Raw genomic sequence first — 14,747 nt, forward strand, 5'->3', positions numbered from 1 at the left:
TTATGTAGAGAACATTGAATAAAAATATTACATCTGTAATAAACCAAGGTGGTATATAGTCATATGAACGTAACACAGGTTCTTCTAGTGAGCCACTAGACTCCACTTCAGCCAAACATATACTAAGAAACAGAAAAGGGAGGAGAACAATCAGCTTTGGTGAGTTTCTCCATTGTGGAATTTTCCATGACACACAATTATTTTGTGTTACAGGTAACCTTCTATCTTCAGCTCTAGGGAACCGCTAACGGGTATCTTGTGTGCCCTCATATGCTGATTTGGGAGAGAACGATTTAAATATCAAACTCACCTACATATTTTATTGTTAGAGAATGAATGGATTTACAAGGCTACATCACTTCTAAAACCTCTTCTTACACTCTGTTACATGCGATCCCAGCACACTCCAGAATCTGGTTGAAAATATCCCGAGTGGCCAGTTTTTAAGAATGTGAAGAATTTGTTCAGATGATACCCATTTTGAAAAACAGGCAAAAGATTTGGTGAACAGATTCTTAGATCTATCTAGGTCAGATGTGGGTACATATCTTTGAGATTGAAGTAAATCCTAAAGATACACTGGGATAACCTTCTGCTGGACCCTCTTTTACAGAAATGTTTAATGTTGCAACCAGAAGTCATATATCAGAGGTTGAAAAATCTAAAAGACCTTCTAGTGAGAGCTACTACCATCCTAAGACACCTTGAAAATTCTTTGGATCCAAAGGCCACAGATGGCAATGGTATGTGGTGATTGTGCTGCTTGTCTGAAAATTCTGACTGTCTTTAACTTTGGTAACTGCACAGGCGATCATGAATTTAAAATTACCTGCTCGTCTGGAGTTATTTATTATGCCACATGCCCATGTGGATTGAATTATGCACATTCTTATCTCCAGGCAGTTGAGAAGAAAAGTGCGGGAGCATTTACTTTCCATTGAAGCACCACTCCAGGCAGAATAACTTGAAAACCTGTATGACAGACACCAAATTTTACAAACTTGGGGCCCCAGTTTTAATTTTGACTTGGTCCCATTTTACCCCAAACTGGCCCTCAACGGAAAGAACCTACTAACTGTGGATGAGGAGAGGGCAGAAGAGACATCATTTGCCAAGAAACTCCTTCTACAAGTTACACACAAAGAAAGGACAGAAGCCAGAATTCTTTATCATTGGTAGGAGATCAAACATTTTTTTTACGTAATAAAATGATAATTATTATTCAAAAATCATAGTGTAATTTTTGGGGATTCTTTTAGGTTCTGTCTCTTACAGTTGCAGTGTACCTACAATAAAAATTTCAGACCTCTCCATTCAGAGCGCCGTGGAAAGGCACACAGGGGAGCACGGGTGCGGCTGTGACCCAAGACATGGGTTGCAGGGGCACCCGTGACAGTACCTTCGAACTGAAGAAACCTTTGCCAGGAGAGTACGGTCCAGGATGTTTTCCTCTGGCTCCAATGATCTTTCCTTAGGTCTGAACCCTTTCCAGTCAACAAGGAAGAACCACTTTCCTCTCACTATCTTTATTTCCAGGACCTCTTTGACCATTGGTGAAATCAGCCACAGGACCAGGCGAAGGAGCTTGCTGGGAGAAGTGGTTCAGAGTGACTGGTTTCAGAAGAGAGACATGGAAGGAGTTCGGGATGCGCATGGTGGGAGGAAAACAAGCTTATAGGCCACAGGATTGATGTGCTTCAGTACTACAAAAGGACCCAGGAAACATGGACCAAGCTTGTAGCTGGGGATCTTAGAATGGACATACCAGGAGGAAAGCCAAACATTATCACCCAGAGAGAAGATCGGAGGAGGTCTGCGTTTTTTGTTGGCCTGAGTCTTGGTTCGAACAGATGCCTGTAGCAAGGAGAGTCGAGTCTGTTCCCAGATAGACTGAAGATCCTGGACCAACTCCTCCATGGCAGGAACGACCAAAGGCACAGAAAGAGGAAGAGGAGCTGTCCACAGACGATGAAGAATGGAACAGAGCCAGCAGATTCTGAGTCCAAGAAGTTGAAGGAAATTCTGCCCACGGCAACAGAGTGTACCAGTCGTCCTGACGGGCAGAGACAATGATGGCGACAACAGTCCAGAGTCTCGTTAACTCTCTCTACTTCTCCATTGGATTGCGGATGGTACGCAGAGGAGAAATCCAGCTTCATTTTAAGTTGATAGCACAGAAATCGCCAGAACTTGGAAACAAACTGAACCCCATGGTCTGAAACGATGTGTGGAGGAAGTCCATGAAGCCGGAAGATGTGGAAGAAGAACAGGCTGGCAAGACGTGAAGCTGATGGCAAACCTGGCAGAGGCACAAAGTGGGACATCTTGGAGAACTGGTCTTTTACCACCCAGAAGAGCGTATTAGGGGGAATGATAAAGTCCATGGCCACGTGAGTCCATGGGTAGCTGGGTATTGGTAATGGCAGGAGAAGACCAGCAGGTTTTAGACAACATGGTTTGTTTTGGGCACAGAAAGTGCAGGAACCCACAAAATCCTGTACATCCTTGACCTGATCTGGTCACCAGTAGAAACGGAAAATGAGAGCGACAGAGCATTATACCCCAGGGTGCCCAGCCATACGAGAGCAATGTCCCCAAGTTCATACCCTCTTCTGAAGAGCAGGTCGGATGTCTTACCAAGAGGAAGCTGCCGAAGGTCCAGTGGAGCGGCAACAACCAGGCACGAAAGTGAATACCCAAATTGAAGCGCAAAAAGGAAAGTAACCAGCAAGCTTGTCGTGATTTGAGGCGCTGAGCAGTCTGGAGATATAGGAGGTTCTTGTGATCTGTATGTATGCAAACCGGATGGCGAGCTCCTTCCAGAAGATAACGCCACTATTCCAGGGCAAGTTTTATGGCCAGTAGTTCTCGTCTCCTATGGAGTAATTTCTCTCTGCAGAAGAGACGGTATTAGAGACGAACCCACCGGTTAGAGTTCAGCCTTTGGGCCCCTTTTGGGTGAGCACCGTTCCAACTCCTACTGAGGAGATGTCAACCTTCAGTTGGAATGGAATCTATGTGTAGTACAAAGTCCTACTGGGTGAGGCCACTGGAGTACCGCAGACAACTTGGTAGGATCCATCTGTAGACCCCTGTCAGAGATGATATATGGAACTGGAACTTCTCGAGTTTGGTATATAGGCGATTGGCCCCTAGACACCTGAGAACTTGTGGTATGTGGACCTGATGAGAATCCAGGTCAGAAGAGAACACCAGGATATCGTCCAAGTAGACAACGACACAAAAGTAAAGCAAGTCTCTGAAGATGTTGTTGACAAATTCTTGAAATACTGCAGGCGCATTTCACAGTCCAAAGGGTATGACCAGATACTCCAAGTGACCATCCCAAGTTTTAAAGGCGGTCTTCCACTCGTCACCCTCACAGATACGGATAAGTTATATGCCCCCCAAAGGTCCAATGTAGTGAAGACCTTGGCTCCACGGAGGCTGTCAAAGAGTTCCGTGATTAGGGGTAGTGGGTACCGGTTCTTCACCATAACTTTATTAAGACCTCAATAATCAATGTAGGGACCAGGAAAAACGTCTTTCTTGGCCACAGAGAAGAAACCAGTATCGGCAGAAGGGATAAATCCCTTCTGTAAATTCTCCTTGATGTAGGACGACAGGGCTGCAGTTTCTGGGAACTCGACCCTGCGAGTTTCTCTGAGAAGACATCAGCAAAGTTGATATAAGCAGCTGGAAGACCCACCACAGGCTTGGATGACAAGGAGGATGACATGGAGGAGAGTGGGTGGAGTGGCATGAGACAGTGAGACTGGCACCCGGGATCCCAGCAAAGAACCTCCCCGGTCTGCCGTTCGAGGACAGGTGCATGGTGCTGCAATCATGGAAGGTCCAATAATACAGAGTAAGTGGAACAGGGAAGTAAAGTCTCTCCTTATGAAATACCCCGATTTGCAGGCAGAGGGCCTAGTTGTGGATCGCTGACGATCTGCCCACTGACAGATGAGATAACCAGTGGCTTCTCAAAATTAAAGGTTATGCTGGGAGATCAGGGCAGCATCCTGCAGAGCCGGAATCAAGGCTACCTGTCCTGAAGCTGAGTAGAACAGGTATGTTTAGGCATGGAGAAGCTGTGCTCTCACCTAGGGACCGTGCATTTCCCAGATGCTGAGGACGAACTGGACAAGTTTGCAGAAAGTGTTCTGGACTGGCACAATAGATGCAGAGGTTCTCCTGTCTATGTCTGGAGTGCTCTTGGGAGATTAGCCGGGGTTTATCCACCTGCATGGGTTCCTCGGTAAGAGACATCGAGGGTGGCAGAGTGGGGCCTTTAAAGGACTGGAGCCAAATGGGGTAGTTGTCGGACTCTGGCTTGCATTAGTTCAGCTTGCTGTTCCTCCAAGCGTTCAGAGAAGTGGATGTCAATCCGGCTGGCCAGAGAGATCCGGCCGCTCAAGGAAGATGGCAGGTCCCGTGCAGACAGGGCAGCTTTGATCTGACCAGAAAGACCTTTTTTAAAGGTGGCGACCAAGGCCGCTTCATTCCAGTAGAGTTCGGAAGCAAAAGTGCACAGCATAGTCACCAACTAATGAGTGCCCTGGGTGCAAGTTCAGCAGGGCGGTCTCAGCCAAACAGACCCAGGCTAGTTCCTGAACCTTGGCCGGATCTTACTGTCAGGATTCAGGGGCAGTGGATCCACTGTACCACCGCGGACAATGGTGTAATCGAGATCAAGGGTGAGTGACGTGGAGGGGCACACAGGGGAGCACGGGAGTGCCTGTGATCCGAGACATGGGTTGCAGGGGCATTCGTGACATATATACTTCTGAGATCATAGTATATAAGGCCGGAAAAAGATGCAAGTCCATCAAGTCCAACCTTTAAGAATTAAATACATTTTTTTAACCCCATAACCCGTGATATTTTTTCTCTCCAGAAAGGCATCCAGGCCTCTCTTGAACACGTACATAGAGTCCGCCATAACAACCTCCTGCAGCAGAGGTCCATAGTCTCACTGCTCTTACAGTAAAGAACCTTTGTCTATGTTGATCGCCTCTCCTCTAGGCGTAGAGGATGCCCCCTTGTCCTGGTCACTGGCCTAGGTATAAAAATATATTTGGAAAGATCCTTGTACTATCCGTTCATGTATTTGTACATTGTAATGAGGTCTCCCCTCAGTCGTCTTTTTTCTAAACTGAATAATCCCAAATTTTGTAATCTGTCATTGTATTATAGTCCCCCTATTCCCCTAATAATCTCGGTTGCTCTCTTCTTCACCCGTTCCAGCTCTATTATGTCCTTTTTATACACTAGTGCACAATATTCCAAAACAGTACACAATATTCCATGTGTGGTCTGACCAGGGATTTGTATAAGGGCAAAACTATGGGGCAGATTTACTTACCCGCACTCTGAACAGGATTCGGGTCCGGACGGGATTTATGAAGGTAGTTCCTCCGCCGTCCACCAGGTGGAGCTGCTGCGCTTAAAATCATCTGAACGCACCGGAATACACCGAGCTGGACCAGGTGAAGGTAAGCGCTTCCCAAGCGACACATTTTCGGTTATTAAATGTGGTGGTTTTTCCGAATACGTTGTGTTATCGTTCGGCCTCGCCCTCCTGATTTCCGTCGCGTGCAAAAAACGCGAATCGGGCCCTTAGTAAATGACCCCCTATGTCTTTATCATGAGAATCTATTCCTCTCTTGATACTTCCCATAATTTTATTCGCTTTAGCAGCAGCCGCCTGGCTCTGGTCACTAAAATTAAGTTTACCATCTACCAATACCCCCAAGTCCTTTTCAGCTCCAGTTTTACCAAGTAATTGACTGTTTAGAACATAATTATACTTTTTGTTTCCATGGCCCAAGTGCATAACTTTACATTTATCTAAAAGTACAGATATACAACATCCACAGCGTTCCCTAGATCCAGTCTGGAACTTACCTCGTAGAAACCAATCATATTAGTCTGACAGGACCGATCACTTATAAACCCATGCTGATGATAGGGTTATGTACAGTGAGATACCCCAGAATAGCATCTCTAACAAACCCCTCAAATACACTCACCGGTCACTTTATTAGGTACACCATGCTAGTAATGGGTTGGACCCCCTTTTGCCTTCAGAACTGCCTCAATTCTTTGTGGCATAGATTCAACAAGGTGCTGGAAGCATTCTTCAGAGATTTTGGTCCATATTAACATGATGGCATCACAAAGTTGCCGCAGATTTGTCGGCTGCACATCGATGATGCGAATCTCCCGTTCCACCACATCCCAAAGATGCTCTATTGGATTGAGATCTGGTGACTGTGGAGGCCATTTGAGTACAGTGAACTCATTGTCATGTTCAAGAAACCAGACTGAGATGAATCCAGCTTTATGATATGGCGCATTATCCTGCTGAAAGTAGCCATCAGATGTTGGGTATATTGTGGTCATAAAGGGATGGACATGGTCAGCAACAATACTCAGGTAGGCTGTGGCGTTGCAACAATGCTCAATTGGTACCAAGGGGCCCAAAGAGTGCCAAGAAAATATTCCCCACACCATGACACCACCACCACCAGCCTGAACCGTTGATACAAGGCAGGATGGATGGGCCATGCTTTCATGTTGTTGACGCCAAATTCTGACTCTACCATCCGAATGTCGCAGCAGAAATCGGGACTCATCAGACCAGGCAACGTTTTTCCAATCTTCTACTGTCCAATTTCGATGAGCTTGTGCAAATTGTAGCCTCAGTTTCCTGTTCTTAGCTGAAAGGAGTGGCACCCGGTGTGGTCTTCTGATGCTGTAGCCCATCTGCCTCAAAGTTCGACGTACTGTACGTTCAGAGATGCTCTTCTGCCTACCTTGGTTGTAACGGGTGGCGATTTGAGTCACTGTTGCCTTTCTATCAGCTCAAACCAGTCTGCCCATTCTCCTCTGACATCTGGCATCAACAAGGCATTTCTGCTCACAGAACTGCCGCTCACTGGATGTTTTTTCTTTTTCGGACCATTCTCTGTAAACCCTAGAGATGGTTGTGCGTGAAAATCCCAGTAGATCAGCAGTTTCTGAAATACTCAGACCAGCCCTTCTGGCACCAACAACCATGCCACGTTCAAAGGAACTCAAATCACCTTTCTTCCCCATACTGATGCTCGGTTTGAACTGAAGGAGATTGTCTTGACCATGTCTACATGCCTAAATGCACTGAGTTGCCGCCATGTGATTGGCTGATTAGAAATTAAGTGTTAACGAGCAGTTGGACAGGTGTACCTAATAAAGTGGCCGGTGAGTGTATTTTCCCCACCACAGAAGTTAGACTCACAAGTCTGTAGTTTCCAGGATCACTTTTTGATTCCTTTTTTGTATATTGGTACCACATTTGCTATGTGCCAGTCCTGTGGCACATAACCAGTCCTCAGTGAATCTTCAAATATTAAAAATAACGGTCTGTCTATCACGGTACATAGTTCCTGCAGATCCCGGGGGTGTATGCCATCTGGCCCTGGTGATTTATCTATCTTAGTGGTTGTGAGGTGGCAGAGTACCTTTTCCTGGGTTAAACTTTTGACATTCCAAAGAGATTTTACATTATTCCTCATTGTGTTTTCCACCAGGGGATTTTCCTGGGTAAAGACAGTTGAGAAGGCGACATTCAGTAGATGTGCCCTTTCCTCACTCCTCCCACCATGACCCCCATGTTATTCCTAAGAGGGCCCACACTCTCCGTTTTTAGTTTCTTATCATTTATATACTTGATAAATAATTTGGGATTATTTTTGCTCTCTTTGGCAATATTTCTCTCAGTCTCTATTTTTGCGGCCTTTATCTGCTTTTTACAGGATTTATTTTTTCTCTCATCGCTACCTTCACGTTAGCACCTTAAAAGCCTTATCTTTCTCGCTTATTGCTTTCCTTACAAGACTAGTTAGTCACATTGGCTTTTTCTTGTTCCTCTTATGCTTTTCCCCATAAGGTATGTGTTTCTCACAGCACTTTTTTAGAATATATGAGAAAAAGTCCCATTTTTTTTGGGGGGGTGGGAGCTTTTGTCTTTGAGAATATTGTCCCAGTCTATGCCTATAAGGTCTTCCCTTAGTTGCTGAAAACTTGCCCTCCTGAAGTTTAGAGTGTTGGTTGCCCCTCCACTAAAGCTCTTAGTAAAGCCTAATACAAAATCAATGATATTATTATGATCACTATTACCCAGGTTCCCCACAACCTGTAATTTTGATACCCTATCAGGTCTGTTGATTAGGATAAGGTCCAGCACCCCCCCCCCCTCTTGTTGGCTCCAGGACTAGTTGCGACAGGTAATTGTCTTTTGTTGTTGACAAGAACCTGCTACCTTTGAAGGACCTGCAGGCTTCTGCCCCCCATACAATATCTGGGTAATTAAAGTCCCCATGATAAGTACTTCACCATGCTTTGAAGCCGCATACATTTCAATTATCAGCATTTCCTCTGCTGCCTTCATTATATTTGGAGCCTTATAACAAACCCCTAGTAATAATTTATTATTCTTTTTCCCTCCCCTTATCTACACCCATAGGGACTCTACATTTGCATTTGCGTTACTGATGTCATCTCGCAGGACAGGCTTGAGGCAAGAATTCACATATAAACAAACCCCTCCCCCTTTTTTATTTATATGATCCTTTATAAAAAGACTATAACCATCTATAGTAACAGCCCAGTCATAGCTACTGTCCAGTCATGTCTCGCTGATACCCACTATATCATATTTTCGCTCCAACACTAAGAGTTCCAGTTCCTCCATTTTGTTTGTGAAGCTTCTGGCATTAGTGTACATACACTTTATATGGAGTCCCTGAGGCACCGGAGTGTCTGGCGGAGCGTGGCCTAGCGCTCGTCTCTGGTCATAGTACTGAATAGCTGGGAACAGAGGCCTCGTCCACAGCCTGGCAGGTCTCTGGCAGGTGGAAGCATAAGAAAGGAAGGAGAGGCTGAAGGAATCAGATGTTTCTCCCTGGGGCAACCCCCATGTAGATGTAGGGATCCCTGGTGGTGGAGAATGGGGTGCCCTTGGTGGTATCACCCTTACACAGGGATCACTTGGAGACAATAAGGGGCTTTATATCAATTCCCCTTGTGAGGTGTCAAGCTTCTCATCAAATCTTTTTACCATTTAAAAACAAGGCATCTTATTGGCAGATACTTAACAGCTGCATTACCATTTCCAGACACTAGAAGTCCCCCTAGATTGATCAGGCCTAGAGAAACACTATTGAATAGAGGGAGGTTTGGATTTCGTAATAACACTTTGGCAGGGGTGTTGCATATACAGTTCTCAGTATGTGAAAGTCGGGGACTGTGTGTCAAACACTGTGATTTGTACTACAGGTGCAGTCCTGGCTCCCTTCCTCTTCACATTGCACAAAGCAGACTTCAGGTATAATTCAACCAGCTGCTACCTTCAGAAGTTTTCTGATGACTCTTCTATAGTAGGCCTCATTACAGGTGAGAACGACAGAGAGTACAGAGAATTGATCCAGAAATTTGTGGATTGGTACCAGCAAAACCACCTTAGGATAAATTCTGGGAAGACCAAGGAGATGATGGTGGGCTTCCTGAGCACAGTCCCTCCTTCTCAACCAGTGGTCATCCAAGTGGAGGACATTAAGAAAGTGAAGTCCTATAAGTACTTGGGTGTACTCCTACATAATAAACTGGATTGGGCAGAAAACAAACGCACATGAAGGGTCAGAGCAGGCTATACCTGATGAGGGGTCCTAGGACATTTGGAGGGCAGGGGGCACTTAAGACCATCTTCTTTGGCGTAGTCTGTTGGGGAAGCAGCTTTTCAGCTAGGGAGAGGAGCAGACTGGACAAACTGATTAGGAAAGCCAGCTCTGTCCTGGGGGGGGGGGGGGTCCTCTTGACACAGTGCAGGTGGTAGCTGAGTGAAGGATATTGTGTAACTTGAAATCTATTCTGGAAAATAACTCCCATCCCTCCCATGTGACTGTGGTGGCATTGGGTAGCACCCCCTTCAGTGACCAACTGTTTCACCCAACGTGTGAACCAACAAGGCCTACACGGAAGTAAGCTGTTTCCACCACCTAACCAGTCCCATCCACAGACTGAATACCAAACTGCCGATCATTGCTTGTCTTCCTTTTTTGTCTTTATGTATATTTTTTTTCTTTATTTATCTGTAATATTATTGTTCTGTCATTGTTTATACTGTTCTCTCTCTGCTGCTGTAACGCTGTGAATTACCCCACTAATAAAGAATTATCTTACCTGCTCAGTATATTTACACAGTATGGGAATTTATTAAGACTGGCAAGATGTATTCTAGTCCTTGACGTCTAGAAGTTCTAGACCTCAAGGGTGTAAAAACAGGGGTAGCAGCCATAGGGCCCACAGTGTCAGGGGGCCAAGCCCCCCCCCCCCCCGATCTTTAACACTGGTATGTTGCCCTTTAATATACATATTATGCAGCACATTGTACACTATATATCACTCACAGTAAATGTGTGTGTATGATGCATTTGTGTGTGTTTATGCTGCACGTGTACATGGTGTGTATATACTGTATGTATGTGTGTATATGCTGTAGGTATGTGTGTATATACTGCATGTATGTGTGTATATGCTTTATGTGTGTACATGCTGTATGTGTGTAGGGTGTGTATTTACCATATGTATGTATGTAAAAAAGTACATTAATGTGCGTATATGTGAGTGTAGAACTTTATGTTTGTATATACAGTATATGTGTGTGATTGTGTAAACATGTACATATTCTTAAGGGGAACAGGGGCCACGTGGAGAAGCTTGTAGTCCTTCAATAATTCGGCCACAGCACATATGAGCCATAATGTAATTTTTGCCAGGCCACATTGGGCACAGATTTCAGCCATACCAGCACAGGCGACAGTAAATTCAGCAGCTTGAGAAAGTTCCAAACAGCTCCAATTCCTGGCCATACTCTAGGAATTATGACATCCTTTTATATGCTATAAAACTGGTGTACAAGGCATGGTACCTCTGACCTAACCTGTACAGTAAGAGGACATAGAATATATGCTGTACACACATGTACAGGTGGTGCATACAGTTTATTCACATCACTGTTCTAGGTGTCATGTCCACTGCCTCCTGCTTTTCATTCTGACCCTTCACCAATCCCCCCCCCCCATTCCCAAACTACCTGAGAGAGGAACAGTTCCTTCCCCTGATAACAGCCATCTGCTTCAGAAAGTATAGGGAGATGTGTACATATCCTTCCACAGTAATGGCTCCATGCTGGCTACAGCTCAGGGCAAAGTCTCACATGGTAATATGAATGACACTATTGTGTTTCCCTTTCATGCAGTTTTTATATTATGGTATATGCATCATAATGTTTTATTTATTTTAAAAATGTTTTTATCATGTTTAATCAAGCATGATAAACAAGGGACACTTACACATAGGTCCAGGCACCATGACTGTGATAATCTTCTTTTATTTGTTATCCATTGCCCAATTTCTTCTAAAATTTACTTTAATAATTATGCTAATAAGCCTAAAGGGCTCTGGGTGTGTTTCAGAGTGCCTAAGTACTACAGCTTCACAGGTTGTTAAAATGAGCAGAGAGGTCTCCCCTCCCCCACACTTCCTGCTTATTCTAGATTACATCCGCAGCACTGAGTGTATAATTTTAAAAGTTGATTTTAGAAGGAAGGAGGATAACAAATACAAGAAGATTACCTGGATCTATAAGTAAGGATTTATGATGATGGATTTTGATGGTGAAGTTCCTTTTATAAAGCTTTATACAGCGTATCAGATTTATATGTCTATGTGATATCTGTATGCTAGTGGAAAAAGATGGGCTGGGGTGAGTCCTAGTCCCTTCTTCTGTATATACGGTAGGTGTCACACATCCCTTCACACAACTGTGTCTTCTTCACCGATTCCGCCCCTCCTCCCCCCCCCCCCGTTCTTTGATTGGCAGTCACATAAGCCGCGCCTGCCATTGTAGGCCTTGACTTGTCATTGGCTGAAGGAGATGACAGTCAATTCCTTCAGCACATGCCCCTATCTCTTGAGTGACACACATTTTTTCACTGACGCTATGCCACGCCCATTCGGATTTCAGCGTTCAGTGATTGGTTACAGCACATGCTTTCAGGGGGACGCCTCCAAGAAAAGAGCCATTGGTTTCGCCACCTGTCTGTCAGCATCTTGGAGCATTGCTATTAGTCCGCAGGGCATGAGTGGGCGGGTCTTGGGTGTTCCGTAGGGAATTGTAGTTGCAAACGGAGATCCCTGCCTGCTCTTTTCATGGACTGGACGGGATGTGAGTGAGGATGCAGAAACTGGATTTTGGATCTAGAGAAGATCAACAATAGTAACAAGCAGAGGTAACCAGGAGGGATCGCTAGGGTGAGGTAACATGCTGCACTGCAGACAAAGGGAGTGCAGGGATTTAGCGGGGTGTGTCAGGATCCCTTGTGCATCTCCTTATGTGTGGGAATGCGTGCAGGGGGTGGGGGCTCATCCTGTTGCGCCCGCACTGGACTCCCATGCTGTGCACAGCCACGGTCACTGGTGAGGGAGAACAATGGGGTAACATTGTGATGCCCCCTGGCACAGATTACCCCCATCTTTGGAGCTGCAGTCATGTAGTCGCATTCATTAGGCAGCTCCTAGATGCTTCAATGACTGTAGTGTTACCCCTCCTGGTCTTCCTAGGAGAAGGAATTGCTCATGTCTGGGCTGTCACTCAATACTAGTGATATGTGTTGGACAGTCTGATGATGGGACTGGTTTTTGTGCACAGAATTGTCTCAATAAGCTGATTCTTTCTGGTTGTCACATTATTATGCTACATCTATGGGCAGCCATGTAGTGGTGTGTTTTCACACATTTTGCTTATTGGATGTTGAGTAACAAATACTTTGCTTTGTTGCAAATCCTAAGATCCAATTTCCTGTGCCATTATCTGGTCCCTGTGATGTGTAAAAGGATGGAGCCTTTTCCTTCCTGGCTGATCCTCTCCTCCCCTTTCCTCTTACTTTCTGCCAGCTCTTCTTTTTATAAAGTTTCCCCCCCTCTCTGCTGATTTTAATGATCTCCCTGGCTGGTAATGCCAAAGCCTTGCAGGGGTCACAGCACCCAGTCCTCTCCTGCATAGATCAGAATAAAATAGGAATTTTTTAACATATTGTTCTGTGGGAGACCAAGGCGTGCACCAAGTGCCCTCTTTGTGCGCTCATGTCTTGCATTTAAGGTGGTGCTGCTTGACCGTCTCCAGGCTTTACATGCATTTATTCATGGATACGCTGAGGGAAGCCACAATGCAGATGATATCCAGTGATGGCCAGGGGGAACTGATCCATTGCAGTTGTTTATGTACAATATGCATATGCAATTTTGCATTGTTTGCTAAATGTTTATTAGTTTTTAAAGCTATAAATAGAATACAGTATTTAAAATTTTGTATCGCCCTAAAGGCCACATTATCCATTTTGTCACCTAAATTTGTCAATGTCACATCTTTTCCTATATCCACCTATTATTTGATGAAGAAGAAGCTTTGGCAGCTTTGTTACAAAATTCACTTTTACTGCTCTTTTTAATCTATTGCCCTGTTGCATTTACAGCCCAGAAAAGCCCCCCCCCCCCTCCTGACTCCCTGTCTGTGTGAGATCATTGGTGGAGGTGAAGAAAACCATGCAGTTGATGTGGGGAAGGACTTAACACTCTGTGCTGTTAATGTCTGCATTCAGGAGAGAACTGCAGGAGCCAGGGCTGCTGCTTGGGATTTGGTGCAGGGAATAAGGCCAAGACTGCTGCGTGCTGTTTGAAGGACCCACAGCTCCCGTTGTTCCTTTCAGATCCAGCCTCCAGTCCCGTAACCTCTCCATGGACTGACAGACCAGAGGATTCTACAAGAACCACACTGATTCAATCTACAAGATCTGCTCTTCAAAGCCCGGATTGTAGCAGTAAAGCCAGACAATATGACATCGCCAGCAAAATTTAAAAAGGATAAAGAGATCATTGCAGAGTATGACACCCAAGTCAAAGGTATTGATCATATTTCATTCTGTGCTGAGCTTGACGTTTATGGGGTGGATCTGGAATTTGGTGTGTTTTTCATTTAAAGACGTTGTAGGATGGGGAATTTGCTGGATAATTCTTGTAGGGTTTGGCTGTGGCGTGTTAGTCAGCAGGGCCTGAATGTTTCAAGAAATTCTTAGGCAGTAACTAATGATTCTCGGCTTTTAACCCCTTCTCTCATACAAGGGTTAATAGTGGAAGATCTGTTTTGCAATCCATCTTGTGACTCCAATGACAGCATATTCCGCATAATGCAGTGTGTTTAGCTCTTTGTGACAGGAAGTTAACCCCTTTTTATCTGTCATCCAGAGTTATAGGTTTGCTGGTATCGAGGATATTTCCACTGTGGTTCTGTATAACGAAATTTATATTCATGTGAAGTTCTTTATCAATTTTGTTACCTAAGAGTGATACTCTGTATCCTGAGTTGGTGACACAAGGGGTTGTGATAGCCTAGTAAATAACCACTGCAATAAATACAAATTTCTTATTCAGTCATGTCTATATTTTGTTTTTGTTTTGATGGTTACATTGTATGCACATAGACTGAGCATTCCTTTATAATGTGCATGTACATGTCACTTGAGGTCCTTCAGCTTATTCCATTACAATAATAATGTGATAAAGATAGCTTGGGTCTTGTTGGTAAATTTGGTTTTGACCGACGCTTTGATGGCTACTTCTTATGTATTGCCAGACTGTTATGACAC

At 44.7% G+C, this 14,747-nt stretch overlaps 1 protein-coding gene across 4 annotated transcripts in view; it reads left to right on the forward strand.

The window, feature by feature from the left end:
* Positions 1-12,171: 12,171 nt before the first annotated feature.
* SRGAP2 (SLIT-ROBO Rho GTPase activating protein 2) overlaps positions 12,172-14,747 on the forward strand; it is a 72,198-nt gene continuing 69,622 nt past the window's right edge. Inside the window, exons 1-2 of one of the 4 annotated variants that reach the window (XM_072137426.1) lie at positions 12,172-12,357; positions 13,578-14,004. In XM_072137426.1, the coding sequence (XP_071993527.1) occupies positions 13,938-14,004 (67 nt within the window). In that variant the 5' untranslated portion in view covers positions 12,172-12,357; positions 13,578-13,937. Of the gene's footprint in view, positions 12,358-12,503; positions 12,523-13,577; positions 14,005-14,747 lie in introns of those variants that run through there. The other 3 variants (XM_072137425.1, XM_072137424.1, XM_072137427.1) reach the window with 3 other exon arrangements.

Source organism: Engystomops pustulosus, chromosome 2 (genome assembly GCF_040894005.1).
Source record: "Engystomops pustulosus chromosome 2, aEngPut4.maternal, whole genome shotgun sequence".
Taxonomy (NCBI): domain Eukaryota; kingdom Metazoa; phylum Chordata; class Amphibia; order Anura; family Leptodactylidae; genus Engystomops; species Engystomops pustulosus.